General features: G+C 39.4%; 2 protein-coding genes across 2 annotated transcripts; both read right to left on the bottom strand.

Moving 5' to 3' along the window:
* Nucleotides 1–285: 285 nt before the first annotated feature.
* On the bottom strand, nt 286–10,594 carry LOC138879528 (uncharacterized). The gene is made up of 7 exons (XM_070159145.1): nt 10,115–10,594; nt 9,620–10,012; nt 8,631–8,999; nt 8,386–8,514; nt 6,979–7,039; nt 447–534; nt 286–358 (listed from the first exon to the last, which is right to left on the bottom strand). Exons 1-7 carry the CDS (start codon nt 10,592–10,594, stop codon nt 286–288), a joined length of 1,593 nt encoding a protein of 530 aa, XP_070015246.1.
* Nucleotides 10,595–12,297: 1,703 nt separating this feature from the next.
* On the bottom strand, nt 12,298–13,893 carry LOC138879529 (uncharacterized). The gene has a single exon (XM_070159146.1). It carries the CDS (start codon nt 13,891–13,893, stop codon nt 12,298–12,300), a length of 1,596 nt encoding a protein of 531 aa, XP_070015247.1.
* Nucleotides 13,894–24,065: the final 10,172 nt, after the last annotated feature.

The raw sequence follows: 24,065 nt of genomic DNA on the forward strand, positions 1-24,065 counted from the left end.
CTGAATACATAAATTATATTAATTAAAAAAAATATATGAATATATTCATGGCATATAACGAGACAGTGAATACAATGAAATACATAGAATACAATGGGATACATTGAAATACAATGAAAAAAAATACAGTAAATTCAATGAAATACATAGAATATAATGAAATACATTGAATTACAATGAAAAAAGACAATGAATACAATGAAATACAGCATGATACATTGAAAATACATTGAAATATATTAACAAAAAAACAAGTTGCTCAGCCCCAAAATCTGTCTTCTTTGTTCAATAACAAACCCTAATTTCCGGCGAATCCGCCGTCGAGCAAAAACTCTGAATCTCACTGTTCCCACACATCCTGTACATTGCTTTTGACACATCAGTACCATCGTAGCTTTTGTACCACTCCTCGCAACTCCCAGGTACGAAGCCATGATCAAACTCACCAATCCAAGTTCAGATTTTCATCAGTATTTATCCAAGAATACGCAGGTACGAAGCCATGATCAAAATCTTGGATCAAACTCTCTTTATCTGTATTTATCCAAGAATAACCAATCCAAGTTCAGATTTTCTCACTTTCCAGTAGCTACCTGCATACACATTTTAGAGAACCAAAAAAAAATCCAAGATTTTCACATTAGGGCAACAAACCAGAAATTGGCTTTTTTAGCCACGTCGAGTCGAACTAGAAAAGAAATCTCTGCTATAACCACTAGGGCAACGAACAGAGGCAACAATCATGATTTTGTGGGAGAAGAGAGTAAAGTATATGCAAAAGGAGAGAGAACGTGGTTTGTGAAATTTACCGTGATTATGTGAGAGAAAATCTGAAAAAGAAGAGAGAAAAATTTTAATTAGCGTATATGGTGCCTTAAGTGTAGGATATAACTATAATTAGATATTTTGCTATAAAGGGTAAAAGGTAGCTATATAATATAATTTTTTAAAATGGTATTTATTTAAAATAAATGGGGTACTAAGCTTTTATATAGGGTGTAAAATTTCTTTTTTAATATAAGCATGCTAGCATGCCCATTTGCCTTTTAATAATAAGGCAGCCCAATACCAAAATAATAAAATTGGTCCAGCAATCCCAATAACAAAGGGGACATTTGCATCTATACCCGCTTTTTGTGCCATGTTTTAACTTGTGTCCACTTAGCAAAAGTTACAAGCGTACCCGCTTTTTCGCATAACTTCAACATACGGGGCTGAAGTAGCAAAGACAATCACGCAAAACTTTAGCATTCTGGTAGCCGGGCCTGAAGTTCAGCTCTAGAGTTGAAGTTTTTGTTTTGTAACTCGCGAACTGGTGAACTTCAGCTCTAGAGCCGAAGTTTTTGTTTTTGTAACTGGCGAACTTCAACTTTAGAGCTGAAGTTTTTGTCTTTGTAACTGGAGAAGTTTTTGTTCTATATTTGATTAACTTCAGCATGTTTTATGTTCTCATGTTTTATACTATCTGATCCAATCATACTAAATATATTCAGAGGCCCAAACTAAATTACTGGACAAGGTGGCACACTATTGGTCCCAAAAGAAGTCATGAGGCAGAATCATTCAAAAGAAACACAAGTGGGAGACAGTGAAATTTCAAAGAACTTTTATTGTCTCTGAGTTTGGAATTTTTAATGTTATAATAATCCAAGTGGAAGTCCTCAGTATATTTGCTTTAGCTTCATTTATCAAAGAGAGCAATGTTGAAGTCATCGTTGTAGAAGAAGAAAGAAGAAAACGAAGGAAGAGAAAGAGGAGGGGAAAGGGGACTGAAATTGTTTAAAAAGTGGGTACAAGTTAAAAGTTTAAAAAAAAATAAGTATATGTTAAATGGGGGCGACCAAATAGGGCGTCCCGTGCAATTTTTACATAGCAAAGTAAGTGGTTCAATGTTATTTTATGTCCAATAATCAAAGTTGGTCCAAGTTTCTAGTTACAAGCGGTTCAAATATTTTTTAGTTTATCATATTTTCTTTTAATAATTATGTAACTTAGCTACCTTAATAATTAGGCAAAATACATAAATGATCCCTTTAAGTTGTTCCTAACGTTCAGCTAAATATCTTAACCGAGCCCATTTTCACTTAGACACTTCAAGTGCCTATAAAGTATATCAAGTAAATACCCGACCCGGTCAGCCCACATCGTGTGTAATACACATTCGAAGACTATTTTGAGAACCAACTAATATTTGACACGTGGCTAATAGTAAAATTTAAATTAATAAAAAACAAAAAAACTAATGATGTGTCAAAGTTAGTAATGTCAAGACCACTTGTGTAAATAAAAAGTTAAAAACAAATCATATTTGATTTAAAAAGAAAACAGAATCCCTCACTCCTTCGTCCAAACTAGGGTGTTCATAAAAATCCGAAAACCCGAACCAAACCAAAAACCAAACCAAACCGACCAAAAAACCCGATACTTTTTGGTTTGGTTTGGTTTTGGTTTAATTAAAAAAATCGAACCAAACCGAATATAGGAGTAGCTATTTTAAAATTTATTATTATACCTATATATATGTATACTTTTATACAAAAATTTTAAAATTTTATACTAAATATTAATCGTTTGCACTTTTAGTACAGTTCTTTACCTTTACATTCTAGTTTAATTGGTAGTTTTCTTTTGTTAAGTGTAAGAATCCATTTCATGTTAAAAATAATATATTTTTAATTGAGTCCTTAAATTATTCATCACTATTTGATTCAATTATTATCAATATATCTTGGTAAATAATAGATTTCTCAAAGGGCAATTGATTTGATAGTGTTACGTTGAAAATGTGGTCGCCGAAATATGTGTTTGGTAGTGTATGTCTTATATTTAAGAAAAAACTAACAAATAACCGAAAAAATCGAAAAACACCGAATCGAGAAAAAACCGACTTAATTGGTTTAGTTTGGTTCTAATATTTAAAAATCCGAATTACTTGGTTTGATTTTTTTTATAGGGAAAAACCGATCCAAACCGAACCAGGAACACCCCTAGTCCAAACCCTTCCCCCCAAACCCCAAACCTCAAACCTCCCACGTCACTTCTCCTTTGCTCACCCCCGTATCTATGTTGTTCTTCTCCTTTACCTATCCCCAATTTTCTTTCTTTTGACCTTTTCCATATTTTCTACTAAAAATGAGTGCAAATAAAAATAGTTAGTTTTCAGCATCAATTTTTACTTTTTAAATTTTTTTTTGCCTTTGAAATAGGTCTAATGATTAAAGTGGCAGTGAATGGAGTTTAGTGGTATTTTTGTGTGTGTTTACATGTATGAAACCTTGCATAAATGGTGGATAAGGAGAGGGTCGGCCATGGAAGGAGGAAAAGAGAAAAGAGAAGTCACAAAAGACACTCACGTGCGGAAAATTTTGGTAGAATACACGCATTTGCCACGTCAACTAAGGGTATTCAAAAGTCATAATTCTATTGAATAGAAGTTGTCGCACATCCTTTTTACTACACCCGAGGGTAGTACAAGAGAGTTTTCTAATTAAATTGACATTATTCGACATGAGATTATTTATTCATTTTTATTCAGAGTCGCCACTTGGGATGATTTGTTTTCTGGTGTCCCAAGTCACCGGTTTATTTTAAAATCCCAAATCGAGGAATTTCGACTTTCCTTTTTGAAGTCTGCGAACTAGAAATTCTAAGTAAGGAATTCTGTTAACCCAAGGGAAGGTGTTAGGCACCCCCGGATTCCGTGGTTTTAGCACGGTCGCTTAAACTATTACAATTGGCCTATTATTTGATTTTAATACATTAGTCTATGGTATAATTTTAAATTATCAATCACTTTAATTAATTTTAAAGAAGATTTAATGTCGTCTAAAATATGCCTTTGGACCGCGCCACATGAAATGCATCCGCAATCCGAAACATATTTTATCCAACGTTATTAAGATTTGGATTTGGGTCACATGAAATGCGCACCCGAATTTAAGAAAGTAATATTATTAAAATAACGCGCCTAAAGCAACTATGCATTGTTAATTTTGCGAGGGCCATGGAAATTTGCTAAATGGCACGCCTCAAATTTTAAAGATTTTAAAAATTAATTAAATGAGGGTCATACATTTTGTGATTTTTATTCGGCACGCCACACATCGATTCCAGTTCTAAAAGGAACTTGAACTAAATTTGGAGGGCCATAAACTATGTCTTGCCTAATATAGCACGCTTTCGATCTACTTGTCTAAAAATCAATTGAAATATTGAGGGCCATAAACTAATTGTTTTATCTACTACAGCTACCCTCAACTATTAACAAAATCTAATTAATAACACTAGGTGAATTGAGATTTTACCTCTTTTGCTTTTCAAGTCCAACATTGATACTAGTTTAAAGAAAAACTTGTGTCGAAGAAAGGAGACAGATTTGGTTGTTTAAAGAAGAATGGCTCGTTCCATCTTCAGCAACAAAACAATATTGAAACGGGCGAGCCCAACATGAGAGGCCTGCATTTTAACTTTATGCAGCCTCATGAACCGAGACCCAAAGAGTAGCCTAGCTCTTTTAAAAACTAAAGCCTGAAGAGGGGAAGACTCGAGTTTGAGTCTCCAGACCTGTAAATGGAGTACCAGATCCGGAATATTACCATGAACTTTACAAGGGCTTTGATAACAAACAAATCAATTGATAATCATGCTTGAATCAGTCCAATGAGTTTCAGAAGACACTTATGAGATTTCCACTTGACTTAAACCTTCTGTTCAATATATACAATTAACGAAACGAGATTTTATGGGATTATTCAATAAACAGACATGAATCTATCTCCAAACTACGCATGTTTAACACATCACAAGCAAGTCAACACATAGCTTGACCCTTGGGCTATTTCCTTTCCTTTTGAACGTGACTTTATGCTAATCAACACCTAAGAAGTAATCAATTACCCATTGTATGAATATAGCATTATATTATAACATCCACTTGAATTGCATAGTAGGAGAGATCTGATACAGCATACCCTACTTAAATAGGAACAAACACAAAGTCCAACTATTGATTCGATTAACAGGATTTCATCAAGCTTTTGTGACAGTTCGAAATTAGGTACAAAAATAAAGTTCAATTATCACAAACTAACACATAACTATAAGATATTTGATAAACATGGCTTCCTACCAGATACGAACCAAGTATATCTCCTAAAAGAGTCTTACAAACAACCAACAAGATACAACGCATCGAATAAACTCAGAATCATGTAATTCAGGAGAAATGAAGCTAGACTAATGAATCAGAACATGCTGAAGACATGCTTTAAACTTCCAGGTTTCATTTCATACTACAAACCAAAGCTTCATATGAGGTAGAATTTAGAAAACATGTACTTGGGAATAAGGGCAAAGCAAGAAAAAGGAGATAAGCAGATGTGGATGAACTATAGAGCCTTTTTTAATTTTAATTTTAAAAAAATTATAGCTATCAAAAAGTTGTGGATGAAGTTTCTAGACATGTTGAATCCTTCTTAATGTAAGTACACCTCTGAGCAGATGACCTTTGCCTTTATGGTAAACCCATAAACCCAGTAAACCCAGCGGCACAGCTCAAAAACCAAACTTTAAAGAACCCGAGCTCAAGCCATTATAACCAAGGTGCAAGACTTTGATATTTTCAGAAGCTTTAACTAACCAAACGCAATTATAAGACTCAAAATAAGCAGAATTTGAGCGTTTTCAAACAAATGATGCAAGGAATCCAGAACATTTCTCAAAGAATTTAGTCGTTTCAGCTTTTTAATGTTTTTAATCCCTCTCCCCTCTGCCTTGCTAGTGAAGTAAAGATGCCTTTATAGGCAAGGTTTTAGGGCAGCAATGCTGAAATCATCTTTGCATTTTAAACCTTTTTCTATTTTTATTTTTGCTCCCATACCTTTAGTGTAAAATCCGACTTTCACTTAGGTTCCAATGACACCTTCCTAGTAGCTTCCTAATTCAGTTACTGAGATTCCTTCCACCTACAATTCCTAAACTACTCCTTTAGTCCTGTTAATTACCCCAGAAATCTAAATGGGTCAATAGTCAAATGAACCCAATGGTTTAAATCAAAAATCCTAAGCTTGTAGGACTAGATTGAATCTCTTCATAGGCTTCTGGTTCCAGAACCCATGTAGAATCAATTGGCTAGGCAGAATTGCCCAAGAGAAAAATCGGTTCTCTTCCCTTTGAAAACCAGAAAAAATGGAATAATACAAAGAAACAGAGAAATTAAAACGACATGCACGAACAAACTCGATTTTAAAACTAATTTAAAATGAGAACAAAACGGAAAAGACGAGGTAAGAGGAGATGGAGACTAGCACTTAAAACAAACAAAATAAAGAATAGAAGAAAAATGAAAGAGAGGATAAGGACTGAAGAATACCTAAACCAAGTGGAAAACAGCTTGAAAGTTTTCAAAAGAAACTCTGATTTGAACGAAATAGGCTTTAATCATGTGTTCTCAAGCGAAAACACACGAATAAAGCCGATTTCGGCCTTAAACCTTCGTTAAACTTCACTGATTTGGGTTTTGGGATTTTAGGGTTCCGGCCTTTGATTTAGAATTCGACAAGTTATGATGATTCGAAGGAAAGGGGTGTCGGATTTGGTATGAGGAAGCCACGAGGGTTTTGGGGTGTGGATTTGAGGTGGTTTGGAGGTTGCGCCACCAGCCCAAGGCAGTGGAGAACCAAGGCGGCACTAGGGTTTTCTGTTTTGGGTCCCTAAAGAAGGTGGGTTCAGAGAGATGAGATGGGGGGGGGTGCAGGGCGTTTGGACAGTTATATATCAGAGGGGACTCAGTTCTAAGCCGTTCAATCAAGGGGATATTGATGGCTCAAATTTAAGGCGATCAAAATGGGGTCGTTTGGTTCTGAGTAAGGCGGACCAGGTTGGGGCAGAAATTGGGCCGATTTTGAACGGGAATTTAAAGAGGTAATGGGGAATTCGATTGGGCCTGGTGATTTTTAACTAAAATGGCCCAAATCAGACCTTCTCTCATTGATTGTCTCGATGGCTGCACCTGCTTTTGCACGGTTACCTTGGGTTGCACCTGTTTCAATTTTAAACAAAGAACAATTATTAGTTCGAAATGGTGGTTGGTTTTCTGGCCTTGATTGTCTCGATCACTCGATCTCGACCCGAAACTTTGTTGAGAACCTCTGCTGCTTAGTGGTTTTCTGAAGATTGATCTATCTTTCAAACCGAGGGACTCAGCTTTTAAGATTTCATGACGGCTTACCCACGTGGGGCTTCGACCCTTTCACTTTATTCTGCCTTTAGGCTTTTGCCTTTGGCTTTCTTTTCCTTTTCAATAACTTTGATTTCAAAGTATCAGCCATCATGGCCAGTCGGAATCGACTTGATGCACCCGCTAAGGCTGGGTACTTTTCTTTAGCTTTTGTTAGGCAGAACCCTATAAAGCCAATTTTGCCACCTTTTCTTTGTATTAGTTTCGGAAACAGAGTTAGACCGAAAGGGATTCAAGGAAAAGCAAACAAAAGGCAAGAAAATGAATTTAGAGAGAAGTGTCCCTTTTGGGGAGGAAGGATGAACTTATCTGGGGTGCATGCAGACTTCAATAGACATGACATGCTTCTTGGACTAGATGCCCGATCCGCATAACTATCCCAACTTCTCATAAACCCATTGCGACCCGCGTTTCAAAATCGAGAAACCTTTCCAGGACTCTTTCAATACCAATGGGGGTGAGGGGTTTCTTCTTTTCAATCAACGGCGCCCTTTGCGTGTTTTCGCCAATCGACCTCTATCATTTCTCTTCTTACCATCGCCTTATAGTGCTCTTTTACGAGTTTTCACTAACAAGACTCTGTCATTTTCAATTTCTCTGATCCCTATCGCCTTACGGTGCCCATAGGTTTTCACTAATAAGACTCTCTCATTTTATTTATCTCATCTTGATTGCATCGAATCCAAACAATTGCGTTCTTTGTTTATTTGAAAACCTTTCACCGATTGATCGGGAGGACTTTGAACAAGGTTTGGGTAAAGAGAATCTGGACGGAATTACGACTTTGGAACCGTTCCGATGTTCTCATTGCCGAATCATTATAACATCTTCCCCAGTTTTACTTTTGGGGGAAATGGGATTTTTATTTTGGTGTGACTGAACCCCAGAGAGAGGCTACCTACGTATCCTTTCAGAATCAAGTCGGACGTAGTTCAGGCAAATATTTTGCTTTTGTTGTTGGTGTTGTTGTTATTATATGTTTTTTCTTTTTTTTTCCTGAGTTCCAAAGAGGGTAATGAAAGAAAAGTAACCGGCTCAAAGGGTTAGCAAAAGGACTAGAGTGTTTGGGGTAGCGAGAATGAAAGCCTTCGTCATCCCAATCGGATAGTGCTATTGCTGCAAAAGGACTAGACATAGTACCTTTTTACCGCATCTGCGTTCATAGCTGCCTCGGGATCATTTCCTTCAATATCTCCCAAGTACAATGGTCCTCTGGGCAATATCTTTCTGATGATGTATGGGCCTTTCCAATTGGGAGCAAATTTCCCTTTTGCTTCCTGATATGGGGAAGAATACGCCTCAGAACGAGTTGCCCCACTTCAAAATTTCTAGGCCGCACTTTCTTGTTGTAAGCACGGGCCATTATTTGTTGGTACAACTGCCCGTGGCAGACTGCGGCCATTCGCTTCTCATCAATCAGGGTTAACTGCTCCAGGCGGGCTTTGACCCACTCACTGTCTTCAATTTCAGCTTCCACAATGATCCGGAGAGAAGGGATTTCAACTTCCGCGGGTATTACGGCTTTAGTACTGTAAACCAAAAGGTACGGGGTTGCTCCGACCGACGTGCGCACAATAGTGCGATACCCCAACAATGCAAAATGTAACTTTTCATGCCACTGCCTGGAACTTTGAATCATCTTTCTCAAAATCTTTTTGATGTTCTTATTTGCTGCTTCAACGACACCATTGGCTTTAGGACGATAAGGAGTAGAGTTCCGATGTGTTATCTTGAACTGTTCACATATCTCCTCATCAAATGACTATTCAAATTTGCAGTATTATCCGTAATGATAGTTGCAGGAATACCAAAACGGCAGATGAGGTTAGAGTGCACGAAGTCTACCACAACTTTCTTGGTGAAAGATTTGAGGGTAATTGCTTTAACCCATTTAGTAAAATAGTCGATGGCGACCAATATGAATCTATGCCCATTCGAGGCTTTTGGCTCGATTGGCCCAATGACGTCCATGCCCCAGGCAATGAATGGCCAAGGTGCTGACATGGGATGCAGTTCTGTGGGCGGTGCATGAATCAAATTCCCGTGCACCTGACACTGATGACACTTCCGAACAAAACTAAAATAGTCTTTTTCCATTGTCATCCAATAATAGCCCGCTTGGAGGATTTCCTTTGCCAAAACATACCTATTCATGTGGGGTCCGCACACTCCTACGTGTACTTCATACATGATTCTTCCAGCCTCTTCGACGTCAACACATCTTAACAAGTTGAGGTCCGGGTTCCTTTTGTACAAGACATCACCACTCAAAAAGAAACCACTTGCATGCCGTCTAATGGTTCTCTTTTGGTCTCCACTGGCTTGCTCAGGGTATTCTTTGGTTTTCAAAAATCTTTTGATGTCATGATACCATGGCTGAACATTTGGCTCTGCCTCAACTGTATTACAGTAGCCATGCCTTTCCCTGATTTGGATTTCCAAGGGATCAATATGGGCATTGCCTGGGTATGGCAGCATCGAGGCCAAAGTAGCAAGTGCATCGGCCAGTTCATTATGGCAACAAGGGATGTACCTGAACTCTATTGACTTGAATCGCTTGCCAAGATCTTCCACACGTTGTCTATAAGGAATAAGCTTGACATCTCGGGTTTCCCATTCTCCTTGAGCTTGTCGGATAATCAGATCCGAGTCTCCCATGATTAACAACTCTTCGACACCTTGGTCGATTCCCATGTTCATACCCATAATGCAGGCTTCATACTCGGCGGTGTTGTTTGTGTATAAAAACTGAAGCCGGGCTGTGGCTGGATAATGCTGGCCGGTGGGTGAGATCAAGATCGCCCCAATTCCAACACCTTTTGCATTTACCGCCCCATCAAAGAACATTTTCCAAGCATGGGTGTCTTCAGATATTGCCTCAACTGAATTTACTTCTTCATCTGGGAAGTAAGTGCTCAAAGGTTGGCATTCATCATCAACTGGGTTCTTAGCCAAATGATCTGCTAACGCCTGGGCTTTCATTGACGTGCGAGTGACGTAGACTATATCACACTCCGTAAGTAAGATCTGCCACTTTGCTAATCTCCCCATGGGCATTGGCTTCTGAAATATGTATTTTAAAGGATCCAACCTGGTTATGAGGTAAGTGGTGTAAGCTTGCAAATAATGCCTCAGCTTCTGAGAAACCCAAGTTAAAGCGCAACAAGTTCTCTCCAATAAAGTGTACTTGGCTTCATAACTGGTGAACTTCTTTCTCAGATAGTAAATGCCCTGCTCTTTCTTTCCGGTCACATCCTGTTGCCCGAGGACACAACCGAAAGAATTTTCCAAGACTGTCAGATACAAGAACAGAGGCCTCCCTAGCTCAGGTGGGACCAATACCGGCGGATTCGACATATATTATTTGATTTTATCAAAAACCTCTTGGCACTTGTTTGTCCATTTGATTGCCGCATCTTTCTTCAGCAATTTGAATATGGGTTCACACGTGGATGTTAACTGAGCAATGAATTGGCTGATATAGTTCAATCTTCCCAACAAACTCATAACATCTTTCTTGGTTCTTGGAGGAGGCAAATCTCGAATAGACTTTATCTTTGCCGGGTCCAACTCGATGACCCTCCGACAGACTATGAATCCCAAAAGTTTGTCGGATGGTACCTCTAATGCACATTTGGTCTCTTGGTGCATCATATCATGAAAAATGGCAGTCATGGCTCTCATGTAGGTTGCCCTGAAATTCTTCAAACCAAATGGCATGACTCTGTAACAGTATGTACCCCAAGGTGTGGTAAAAGCTGTCTTTTCTGCATCTTCTTCATCCATCAACACCTGGTGATATCCTGCGTAACAATCCATGAAGGACTGTATCTTATGTTTAGCGCAGTTATCAACAAGGATATGGATGTTCGAAAAAGGGAAGTTATCTTTGGGACTTGCCTTGTTTAAATCTCTGTAATCCACACACACTCGAATTTTCCCGTCCTTCTTTGGCACTGGAACTACATTGGCTAACCATGTGGTGTATCGATGCTTTCAACTGTTTCGTGACCTCTTCTTTAATCTTATCACTAATATCGGTTTTAAACTTTCTTTGCTTTTGCTGGACAGGGGGACAATGGGGGTAAGTTGGCAACTTATGAACCACCAAATCAACACTTATTCCTGGCGTGTCATCGTATGACCAGGCAAACACATCTTTGAACTCAAACAAAAGTTGTATCAATGCATCCCGGGTTTTCTCATCTGTGTGAATACTTATCTTGGTTTCCCTGATTTCTTCAGAAATAGCCAAATTAACCGGCTCAGTATCATTTAAGTTCGGCTTAGGTTTATTCTCAAACTGTTCCAATTCTCGATTTATTTCCCTAAAAGCCTCTTCTTCATCATATTTCGATTCTTGGTTCATTACTTCATAGTTAGACAACGTGTTTGGATCTGGGCATGAAGTCCGCAAGCATGTCATGTTATTTAAAGCCGCATTATTAGAACTGAAAGAAAGAATAAAAGAGAAAAATAACCAAATCAGAAAGAATAAAGAAAGATGAACGATGAAATATTGATTTCATTTCATTGAATTTGAAGATAACCGGGTTTACATTGGAAATTAAAAGACAGGAAACTAAAGAAAACATCCGAGTTACACCCTGGAATAACTCGTGATGCAGAAAAAGTGGCAGGACAGGTCTACTGGGACTCCCGCCTGATTGGGAATGGCGTAGCCTTCTAATTCTATAGTTTGGCATTAGTTCCCATATACAGCACCTCAGCGGTGCTTGAGCCTTCCCCTGGTTGAACCACGTGGGCTTCATACAGTATCTTCCTCATGGCCCCACAGATTTCTTTGATTTCTTCGGCCGTAAAGGCCTTATCCTCCTCTTCCTCATTATATTTTGGCTTGACAAATATTCTATATAGATGCGGCACCGGCTGAGGCAAGACCCAACCATCATTTTTTCTATCATCTGCCCATCTTACATGAGCTGGAGTAGGCCGGAAGCCTACCCCAAAGAATGTCTCACTGACGGTCGGGGTGAGAGGTTCAGCTATTCCTTGCAATGATTTCCCAAGCCCTTTCCCAGGTTTGTAGCCGTGCCTGTTCATTTCTTGGCCCCCATAATTGATTCATTAGAAAGTAAGGGTTGAGGACAAGGTTTTCTTTCTTCGTACTGATCAGCGACCATGATTTCAAAGGCCTGATAGACTATGTGCTCACTTCCTTCTCTTGCTTTAAGACATGGGACTGACGGGTCCCGATAAATCGATTGCTCATCTTCCCCGTGAACCACAATCTCCTGATCCTCATGTTCAAACTTCACCATCTGGTGGCGAGTAGAAGGCACAACCCTCGCTGCGTGAATCCACGGCCTTCCCAAGAGAAAATTGTAGGACGTGTTCATGTCTAGAACCTGGAAGGTTACTTCAAAGTCTACTGGGCCGATGGTCAAAATCAGATCAATCTCTCCAATTGTGTCCCTTTTGATACCATCGAAGGCACGTACACAGACGTTGTTGAGTCGGATTCTCTCGGTACCAATTTCCATACATTGCAAAGTTGAGAGTGGGAAAATGTCTACCCTAGAGCCTCCGTCCAACATAACCCTTTTCACATAGTACCCTTTGCATTTGATTGTCAGGTGCATGGCTTTTTTATGTGCGGCCCCTTCTGGGGGCAAGTCATTTTTGCTGAAGGAGATCTGGTTAATTGCGAAAAATCTTTCGGCCATTCTCTCCAACTGCTCTACAGAAGTCTCAATAGGCACATATGCTTCGTTAAGGGTCTTAATCAATACCTTTTGATGTTCGGTGGAATTCATCAACAGAGATAACAAGGAGACTTGTGCGGGAAATTTTCGAAGCTGGTCGATCACCTCATAATCCGCCATTTTCATCTTTTGAAAGAAGGACTCCGCTTCTTCGGCACTTACGGGCTTCTTAGATGAGAAGCGCTTTCTAGTGGCATTGTTCACCTCTTCCAAATTGAAATACTTTTCTGCCGGGTTATTTTCTCGAACTTCTCCCGAGATTTCTTTGCCTTTGTAAGTCACCACTGATTTGTTGTAATTCCAGGGCACATCGGTAGGATCCGTCATGGGCTTTTGTGGTCCGCGGCCAATAACTACGGGCTCACTCAGCCTTGGTAGACTAATTGGCCCCCGCATCACATAGGCTCCTTTGGGCACATACATTTGGGTTGTCTTATTCAGTTTGAATCTCCTGGGAGGACTCAAATCCATCTGCTTTTCTTTGCGGCCTCGAGGGATATAGAGGACAACATTTTTGGGAGGCACTGCCCCAATTCCCACTTCAACTTTCTTTTCTGACTTTGGAGGGGTGGTTTTGTTCTTTTTCTCCCCTTTGTCTTGCTTTGGGGTAGCTTTTGGTTTCTTTTGTACATCAGTGATGGCAATGATGGCCTTCAATGCTGGGTCAAATTCCTTGTCCTCACAAATCATTCCGATTACCGGCCCGCTGTTGTGGGCCGGCAGTGGATTGTTAGTCACATTGGGAATATCTTCATCCCTTAGCACTATCTTCCTTTGTTCTATCAAGTTTTCCACGGCTCTCTTCAGAGTCCAACAGTCTTCCGTGTCGTGCCCTTCTTCCCCTGAGTTATAGGCGCATCGGGTACCGGCTCTGTAAGCGGGTGATACTGGATTTTTCCTGGTTTGAGGAACAGGCTGTAGCAGACCCATTTGAACAAGTTTTGGTAATAGGCTGGAGTAGGGTTCGCCAATTGGTGTAAAATTTGGCCTCTTGGGTGGTTCACGAGGGTGGAAATTGTTTTGTGGAGGTCGGGGGTTGTAGTGGTTTTGGTAAGGAGGCTAGTTTCTAGGAAATAGAGCTTAGTTCTGGTTGGCTTGTTGTTGTGGCCGGATATAAGGTTGAGCATTCATGATCGGGTATGGCTGAGGAGCATAGGCTACGTCTTGGTGGGGATAGTAGTATTTCAGGGTCCTTTCTGAGAAAAAAGATCTGGGAGTACGGTGTTTTCTTGCATCCGACGCTACCATGGATGTTTCTTCCTTTTTCTTGCCCTTCGCCACTCCTCCAGACCCACCCTGAATGGCTTGGGAGGTAGCTCTGATGGTGGATTGGCTTAGAATCGACCCATTTTCAACCCATTTTCCACCATTTCGCCAATCTTGATAGCTTCAGTGAACTATTTAGCCATTGCGGACATCATATTTTGGAAGTAGTCAGCCTCCTAAGTTTGGAGGAAAACTGTGACCATTTCAATCTCATCCATCGGAGGCTTTACCCTGGAGGCTGGTTCACGCCATTTAATTGCATACTCTCGGAAGCTTTTCGAGGATTTCTTCTTCAAGTTTGTTAATGAGTTCCTATTTGGAGCGATATCAATGTTGTACTGGAACTGCCTAACGAAATCTCTAGCCAAGTCATCCCAGATGTGCCAGCGGGACATATCTTGGTCCATGTACCACTCAGATGCGATACCGACCAGACTTTCTCCGAAATAGGCCATGAGGAGTTCTTCCTTCCCACCGGCTCCTCGCAGCTGGTTGAAATATCTCTTGAGATGAGCAATAGGATCGCCGTGTCCATCATACTTCTCAAATTTTGGGGTTTTGAATCCCAATGGTAGATGCACATGAGGGAACATACCTAAGTCAGTATAGGATACACTTTTCTGTCCACTTAAGCCTTGTATGCTTTTGAGACTCTATTCCTTACTCCTCATCTTCTTCGCAATCTCTTCATGCTCAAGAGTTTTGGTGAACTTTTCTTGCCCATAGTGAATTCATGTCGGGGTGGTTGAGAGTAAGTATAAGTGGGAAATTGAGGAGGTCCCATTGGGAATGTGGATGTTTGGAAGGTGAAAGCTGAGGGGTCAAAACCAGGCCTGAGCAATGTAAGATGTGCCATGGACGAGCAAGGTAGAGCGGTGAGGATATTTGAGGCTGCACCGGACATTAACACCGGGGGGCGAATCTCAGAAGGTGTTCCCACAAAATGGGCTGAGATAGTTGGGTGTCCTAGTGGTGTGTTTGGGTAGTTTATGGGGATGTTGGAGGTCCCACTTGCCCTGGGAAAAAGCTCGGAAAATCCAGGGATTGTACTTGGTGGTTCTCTTCCGTTTGCCTAGGCGTCCCACATTTCCATCATGCAGAGACGCAGTAGCCTGTTTTCCTCGGCAACTGCCGATTCTGAAGTTGGGATGCCCGAGACCGGACTCTCATACGCAATAGGAACTGTTGGCAGAATCATTTCTGAAGACATTTCAACACTTCCCTTTGACCTCGTGAAGTATGGATGCGAAGCCAGACTACCACAAAACCAACCACCTTTCTATAAAACCTGGGCTGGTTGTAACATCAGCAAATGGTTATTTTGGAACAAATAACAGACAGGTAATCGCACGTAGGGGGTATGATGCGCCTATATAGTTAAATGTATTTCTACATGTTTTGCAACGGTTGCATGCTTCATTCCGGCTTTTCTTTTTCTTTCCCATTTTCCTTATTTCCACTCTCACTCTTTCCCTTTTTTTTGTTGTAGTCGAATCCTATGGAGATTGCTTACGTATCATGACCCCGCATGAATCAGACCGGGCGTAGTTCTGGGGATAATAAACAACAAAATATTTTGGGATTTTCAAATTCTTCATAAAAAGAAAATGGTTTGATTATAATGACTCAAAACTAACAGACTTGAAAAGGAAATCAACAGACTCTAATAGCAAGATGACAATACAGACTCAAGAACCGACTAACAGACTCTGACAGAAGAAAATACAGACTCGAAAATAGACTGACAGACTCCAACAAAAACATACTAAAGTGAAAATAAAAAATACATTAATGCTCTTGGAGCCCGTGGGACATCATTCGGTCTCGCCGCGGGCCTATATGCGAGATCCCCTTGCAGCCGCTCCAAATTGCTCATTATCTGGCGAACGAAAGTCATCACTGCAGCAAAAAAGGTGGTACGAGTCATGTCCTCGCACGCTTGGCACTTCACAGTAATGTATTCAGCAATGGCTCTAAATTTTTTCCTGAAGCAATCGCCCTATCTGCTGATTCCTGGCTTCTAATACCTGAGTGTCGTGATGGTTTTGATTTTGCAATTGTTGCATTTCTTCCTCCATCTGAGCCATCAAAGCATAACAATGTTCCTTATCAGCTTTAAAGTCCTTGGCCTGCTTGGCCGCCTCATTCTCAAGGGTAGTTAACTTTTTCTTCAGATTGGTGATTGTCCCTTCATATTTTCTTTTCATTTGATGTACAAACTGTGCCCGCCCTTCTGCGTTCTTTGCCAATTAGGCCAGGTCTTTTGCTAGACTGGCTTTAGACTTTTCTAGGTCATCTTGACACTCAAGTTCTTTCTTTCTCAGACTGCTTATAAGCTTTTCGTCCGCTCGGCTTCTTTCCGGGTTTCTAGCAGCTATTCTCATTTTCTGGATTTGAGCTTTGAGGGCTTCGTTTTCCTGAGTTAGATTTTTCTTTTCCCCTTCATCTGCGGCAGCCTGGATACTATTACCAAACTTGAGGTCCCTGATTTGTCCCTATAATTTACTTATTTTGGCCCTATAGCTTTCTTCTTTTGCCAACCAGCCCCACTGCTCTTGCGAGTCGTTGGTGAATTGCTGAACATGAGCTCTCTTAGCAGGTCTCTCCGGAATCTGGAACCTTTTACCGAACCAAATAGTGTACTTGGGGTCTACTTCACCTCTAGCTAGATCTCGCACCATAGTCTTCGGTTCAAGAAATCTACATTCATTCCACACCTGGCAAATTCTCCCTTCTGGAAATACGGCTTTTGGTCCCAATTCAATGACATGTTTACTCAACTCTTCGTCATGGGGAACGATTTGAAATCTTCCCAATTGGCGCAAAACCCTATGGGGGGGCATACGGCTGGATGATCCGGATGCCCATCAGGAGGAGATAACACACTTCAACTGACATGTATACTGCTTCGGTGACAGGAAGCTATCCGAATGCCCACTCAATTGTATCGGAGGTCAAGGAGCTCAAATGTGCAAGCCAAGCTTCAGTACCCTCGGGGAATTCAATACCCACTACTCGGCTTTCAAATTCTTCAATACAACTCAAACCGGTCATACCGTAATTCATATACCCAACCCGGAGGCAGAGATGTTCCTGCATCCATAATTGTAGTAACAGATTGCAGCTCTGGAAGAACTTTCCCCCTTCCCGACAGATAGTCAAGGCTCGGTAGATTTCAGATAAGATCAGCGGAACCACAGTGCTATTGTCTTTCTTGATTGCAACATCGATCATTCCTACGAGACCTACCTCTATATTACCATCTTTTTGCGGGCAGACCACAACACCCAAGAATGCTACTATAAAAGCCAAACCACGCCTTGCCTCCCATTTGTCTTTATTCCCGGCATGGTTCAAACTAGTGTTCGGCTCTTCAAAACCTTGGGGGTTACCATAGCGTTGATACAAGAATTGGAGAGTGCAATACCCTTCAGATAAATTTCCATCCTGAATATCCCGACTAATACTCAGTAGATCCAGAAATCTGTGGGGAGATACCGGTCTTGGTGACACTGGATATCGACTTCTAAGGTTTCTATTAAGGCCCGCATAGCCCGCAACTTCCTCCAGCGTGGGTGTGAGCTCAAAGTCAGAGAAACAGAACACATTGCGAGTTGGGTCCCAAAAAGGTACTAATGCTTCAATTATGTCCAACCTTGGCTTGATGTTCAATAGTCCGACGAGACCTCCCAGAACCTTTACCACGGTTTCTCTACTGCCTTTTCCTAGATCATTCCACCACATGTGGAGCCGTAAGGGGATCTCTTTATGGACTGTGAAGGGTTCAATTTTATTTGTGCTCATCCTGCACATTTATTAAGGTGATTTAATAACTTATTTTGACCCCCCTCCCCCAAAAAAAAAAATAATACCATTTTTTCAAAATTTTACTTTAAAAATAAAACCCGGTTTTTGCAGATACGGCCTTTCAGCACTTCAGGTAAGAAGATTTTAAGGCTATGCCTGCTAATCAGTCGAAAAATAAAAAAGAACAAAAGTGGTTGTTCTTGCCAAAACAGCATTCCGGCGCTCTTTTGGGGACATTCGACTTATTTTAAACAAGAGTGACATCACCCTGCTTATTTGTGACAAAAAATAAAATTTTATTGTTTTTGGGCTATTTTTGCAAAAGGAAAGTTGGACCCGATGGGGGTTGCCTACGTATCCCACATCCAGTGAGAATCAAACTGGCGTAGTTCGGGCTGATTTGACAAAAATGAAAACCAACTAATTTTAAAGACAAAACTTTCTTTTTCTTTTTCTTTTTCTTTTCAAAGTTTTGGCAGAGTTTCGGTATATTTTGGACACTGATTTTTCAAAACAAGTAACTACCTCTCTGAGCCTTCACACTATTATTTTCTTTTCCCAATTTCTTATATTATCCACAAGCCGGTCAACACGCAAATCCGAAGCAAATAAATGCACAAGTAGCACGTAGGATACATTAGGATGGTCTTTTCATTTTGGGTACGCATGTCTTAGATAGACCCAACCCTTGTGTTGAGTCTCCTAAGTCAAATGCACGTGATGCAAAAAAACATTCCTACTAGGGATCCGACATGATGTTTTGTTATACTAGCTTTAAAATCTGGGTTTATTGTTCTAGACCTGGCTTACCCGAGCGGATAACTTGAGCCGAAAGGGGGCAGCGTACCGGGAATACAAAAGTTTCACCGGTTTAGCAACTTATCCGAACCTCGTTCTAAAATGGGATAAGACTCTAGACAGAAGAGAAGTCACACGAAGTGCACCCTTCTCCATGATTTAGAAGACTTAGAGAGAGGAAAGGTTTCGTGGCAGTTTATATACAGTTCAAAAAATATCAAAGCTGTAAAAGTATTTAGCACATTAGGCTCAAACATGTGGGAAAATCAGATAACAGATAAAGTCAATCATAACAGCTATTCTAAGCTCGAATTCTTGAACCCTGAACCAGAAATTCTGGGTTCGATCCCCAGCGGAGTCGCCAGAGCTGTCACACCTCGTTTTTACTACACCCGAGGGTAGTACAAGGGAGTTTTTCCAATTAAAGTGACATTATTCGATATGGGATTATTTATTCATTTTTATTCAGAGTCGCCACTTGGGATGGTTTGTTTTCTGGCGTCCCAATTCACCGGTTTATTTTAAAATCCCAAATCGAGGAATTTCGACTTTCCTTTTTGAAGTATGCGAACCAGTAATTCTAAGTAAGGAATTCTGTTAACCCGAGGGAAGGTGTTAGGCACCCCCGGATTCCGTGGTTCTATCACGGTCGCTTAAACTATTACAATTGGCCTATTATTTGATTTTAATACATGTTTTAGCCTATGGTATAATTTTAAATTATCAATCACTTTAATTAATTTTAAAGAAGATTTAACGTCGTCTAAAACATGCCTTTGGACCGCGCCACATGAAATGCACCCGCAATTCAAAACACATTTTATTCAACATTATTAAGATTTGGATTTTGGTCACATGAAATGCGCACCCGAATTTAAGAAGGTAATATTATTAAAATAACGAGTCTAAAGCAACTATGCATTGTTAACTTTGTGAGGGCCATGGAAATTTGCTAAATGACACGCCTCAGATTCTAAGGATTTTAAAAATTAATTAAATGAGGGCCATACATTTTGAGATTTTTATTCGGCACGACACACTTCGATTCCAGTTCTAAAAGGAACTTGAACTAAATTTGAAGGGCCATAAACTATGTCTTGCCTAATATAGCACGCTTCCGATCTACTTGTCTAAAAATCAATTGAAATATTGAGGGCCATAAACTAATTGTTTTATCTACTACAGCTCCCCTCAACTATTAACAAAATCTAATTAATAACACTAGGTGAATTGAGATTTTACCTCTTTTGCTTTTAAGTCTAACATTGATACTAGTTTAAAGAAAAACTTGCGTCGAAGAAAGGAGACAAATTTGGTTGTTTATAGAAGAATGGCTCGTGCCATCTTCAGCAGCAAAACAAAATTGAAACGGGCGAGCCCAACATGAGAGGCCTGCATTTCAACTTTATGCAGCCTCATGAACCGAGGCCCAAAGAGTGGCCTAGCTCTTTTAAAAACTAAAGCCTGAAGAGGGGAAGACTCGAGTTCGAGTCTCCAGGCCTGTAAATGGAGTACCAGATCTGGAATATTACCATGAACTTTACAAGGGTTTTGATAACAAACAAATCAATTGATAATCATGCTTGAATCAGTCCAATGAGTTTCAGAAGACACTTATGAAATTTCCACTTGACTTAAACCTTCTGTTCAATATATACAATTAACGAAATGAGATTTTATGGGATTATTTAATAAACAGACATGAATCTATCTCCAAACTAAGCATGTTTAACACATCACAAGCAAGTCAACACATAGCTTGACCCTTGGGCTATTTCCTTTCCTTTTGAACGTGACTTTATGCTAATCAACACCTAAGAAGTAATCAGTTACCCATTGTATGAACATAGCATTATATTATAACATCCACTTGAATTGCATAGTAGGAGAGATCTGATACATCATACCCTACTTAAATAGGAACAAACACAAAGTCCAACTACTGACTCGATTAACAAGATTTCATCAAGCTTTTGTGACAGTTCGAAATTAGGTACAAAAATAAAGTTCAATTATCACAAACTAACATATAACTATAAGATATTTGATAAAAATGGCTTCCTACCAGATACAAACCAAGTATAGCTCCTAAAAGAGTCTTACAAACAACCAGCAAGATACAACGCGTCGAATAAACTCAGAATCATGTAATTCAGGAGAAATGAAGCTAGACTAATGAATCTGAACATGCTGAAGACATGCTTTAAACTTCCAGGTTTCATTTCATACTTCAAACCAAAGCTTCATATGAGGTAGAATTTAGAAAACATGTACCTGGGAATAAGGGCAAAGCGAAAAAAAAGTAAGGAATCAGTAGACAAGCATCAACTGAAGTCAATTCAGATCTCAACAATGCAACAGTAAACCCAGCGGCACAGCTCAAAAACCAAACTTTAAAGAACCCGAGCTCAAGCCATTATAACCAAAGTGCAAGACTTTGACATTTTCAGAAGCTTTAACTAACCAAACGAAATTAGAAGACTCAAATTAAGAAGAATTTGAGCGTTTTCAAACAAATGGTGCAAGGAATCCAGAACATTTCTCAAAGAATTTAGTCGTTTCAGCTTTTTAGTGTTTTTAATCTCTCTCCCCTCTGCCTTGCTAGTGAAGTAAAGATGCCTTTATAGGCAAGGTTTTAGGGCAGCAATGCTGAAATCATCTTTGCATTTTAAACCTTTTTCTATTTTTATTTTTGCTCCCATACCCTTAGTGTAAAAATCCGACTTTCACTTAGGTTCCAATGACACCTTCCTAGCAGCTTCCTAATTCAGTTACTGAGATTCCTTTCACCTACAATTCTTAAACTACCCCTTTAGTCCTGTTAATTACCCCAGAAATCTAAATGGGTCAACAGTCAAATGGACCCAATGGTTTAAATCAAAAATCCTAAGCTTGTAGGACTAGATTGAATCTCTTCATAGGCTTCTGGTTCCAGAACCCATGTAGAATCAATTGGCTAGGCAGAATTGCCCAAGAGAAAAATCGGATCTCTTCCCTTTGAAAACCAGAAAAAATGGAATAATACAAAAAAACAAAGAAATTAAAACGACATGCATGAACAAACTCGATTTTAAAACTAATTTAAAACGAGAACAAAACAGAAAAGACGAGGTAAGAGGAGATGGAGACTAGCACTTAAAACAAACAAAATAAAGAACAGAAGAAAAATGAAAGAGAGGATAAGGACTGAAGAATACCTAAACCAAGTGGAAAACAGCTTGAAAGTTTTCAAAAGAAACTCTGATTTGAACGAAATAGGCTTTAATCATGTGTTCTCAAGCGAAAACACACGAATAAAGCCGATTTCGGCCTTAAACCTTCGTTAAACTTCACTGATTTGGGTTTTGAGATTTTAGGGTTCCGGTCTTTGATTTAGAATTCGACAAGTTCTGTGATGATTCGAAGGAAAGGGGTGTCGGATTTGGTATGAGGAAGCCACGAGGGTTTTGGGGTATGGATTTTAGGTGGTTTGGAGGTGGCACCACCAGCCCAAGGCAGTGGAGAACCAAGGCGGCGCTAGGGTTTTCTGTTTTGGGTCCCTGAAGAAGGTAGGTTGAGAGAGATGAGATGGGGGGGGGGGTTACAGGGCGTTTGGACAGTTATATATCAGAGGGGACTCAGTTCTGAGCCGTTCGATCAAGGGGAGATCGATGGCTCAAATTTAAGGCGATCAAAATGGGGTCGTTTGGTTCTGAGTGAGGCGGACTAGGTTGGGGCAGAAATTGGGCCGGTTTTGAATGGGTATTTGAAGGGGTAATGGGGAATTCAATTGGGCCTGGTGATTTTTAACTAAAATGGCCCAAACCAGACCTTCTCTCAGTCTTTTTCCTTTTTTTTTCAAAACATTCTTTTCCTTTTCAAAATTAAAATAAAACCTAAATTAATCCCTAAACCAAATTATCCTACCAATATAAATTAATTAACTCTAAATCATAATTACCAAAACTAATTAAATACCAAATTAAAAGAAAAACTACCAAAATTCGAAACTCAAAAATTAAAAAATGCAAAAATAAGTTATTTTTTGTGTTTTTTCCATTTTTGTAAAACAAACTAATTTACTAATTGATCTACAAAATGTACAATTAAATTCTAAATGCAAATGCATCGTATTTTTGTATTTTTCATGAATTAACTAAAAATTAAACATGCACACAAAATGCAAACAATTAAATAAAATTCTACAAAATTCCTAAAATGGTAAATAATTAACAAAATCTATTTTCTTGGGATTTTTATAGGAGTATTTCATATAGAGCAAAAATCACGTGCTCACAGAAGTGTCTAAAATGGGCTCAATTGAGGTGTTTAGTTGATTGTTAGGGACAACTTAAATGATCGCTTTATGTATTTCGCCTAATAATTAATTTAAACGCTAGACAACTATTAGACGCACTTTAACTTCACAGATTCGCTTGCGTAGCATGATATTTAACATTCAATTAATTCATTAATTTCATATCATATCCAATAACTTTAATTTATTTTTATTCCTTTTGCCATAACCGCGGATTCGCTTGCGTAGCGCGGTAGTAACATGTTATAATTTTCAAAATTAATTTTCTCAAAGCACAAATGTAGTAAATTTTTTTCAAAAGTAATAACATGCTAATAACCCTTTGTCATGACTGTGGATTCGCTTGCCTAGCGCTGTTATAACAAAATTAATAAATTTCGTCTCGATCACGCATTCTCTTGCTAGTGTGGTTATGATATCTTATTATTCAAAATATTCTTTAATATTTCTAATAATCAAGAAATAAAAGTGGATAGATAAAACATGAAAATCAATAATCAAAGTTTGTCCAAAATTAATTCAAGCCAAGTTGTAGTTAATAAGCGACCGTGTTAGAGCCACATGACTCGGGGAATGCCTTAAACCTTCTCCCCGGTCAATAAAATTCATTATCCAGACTTTATTTTTGTAGACCAATAATAATAGATTCAAACCTTATTCAAATAAAAAGAGACTTGGAAGACCGAAAAAATCAACTCCAAGTGGCCACTCTATAAATTAAATAATTCCTACTCAAGTTTGTCACTTAAACTCCTTAACCCACAGTCCATACATATATCTTTTAGGGTAAAAAGGGGGTGTGATAACTCTGGCGACTCTACTACGGACCTAATAAGAATTCGAACTTGTACATGTTGACTTCTATTTGGCTTTATTGATTTTATATATAATATAATTTATTTGGGCCTAATGTGCTACTTGTTTGCTTTTTACC

Source organism: Nicotiana sylvestris, chromosome 10 (assembly GCF_000393655.2).
Source record: "Nicotiana sylvestris chromosome 10, ASM39365v2, whole genome shotgun sequence".
NCBI classification, from domain to species: Eukaryota; Viridiplantae; Streptophyta; class Magnoliopsida; order Solanales; family Solanaceae; genus Nicotiana; species Nicotiana sylvestris.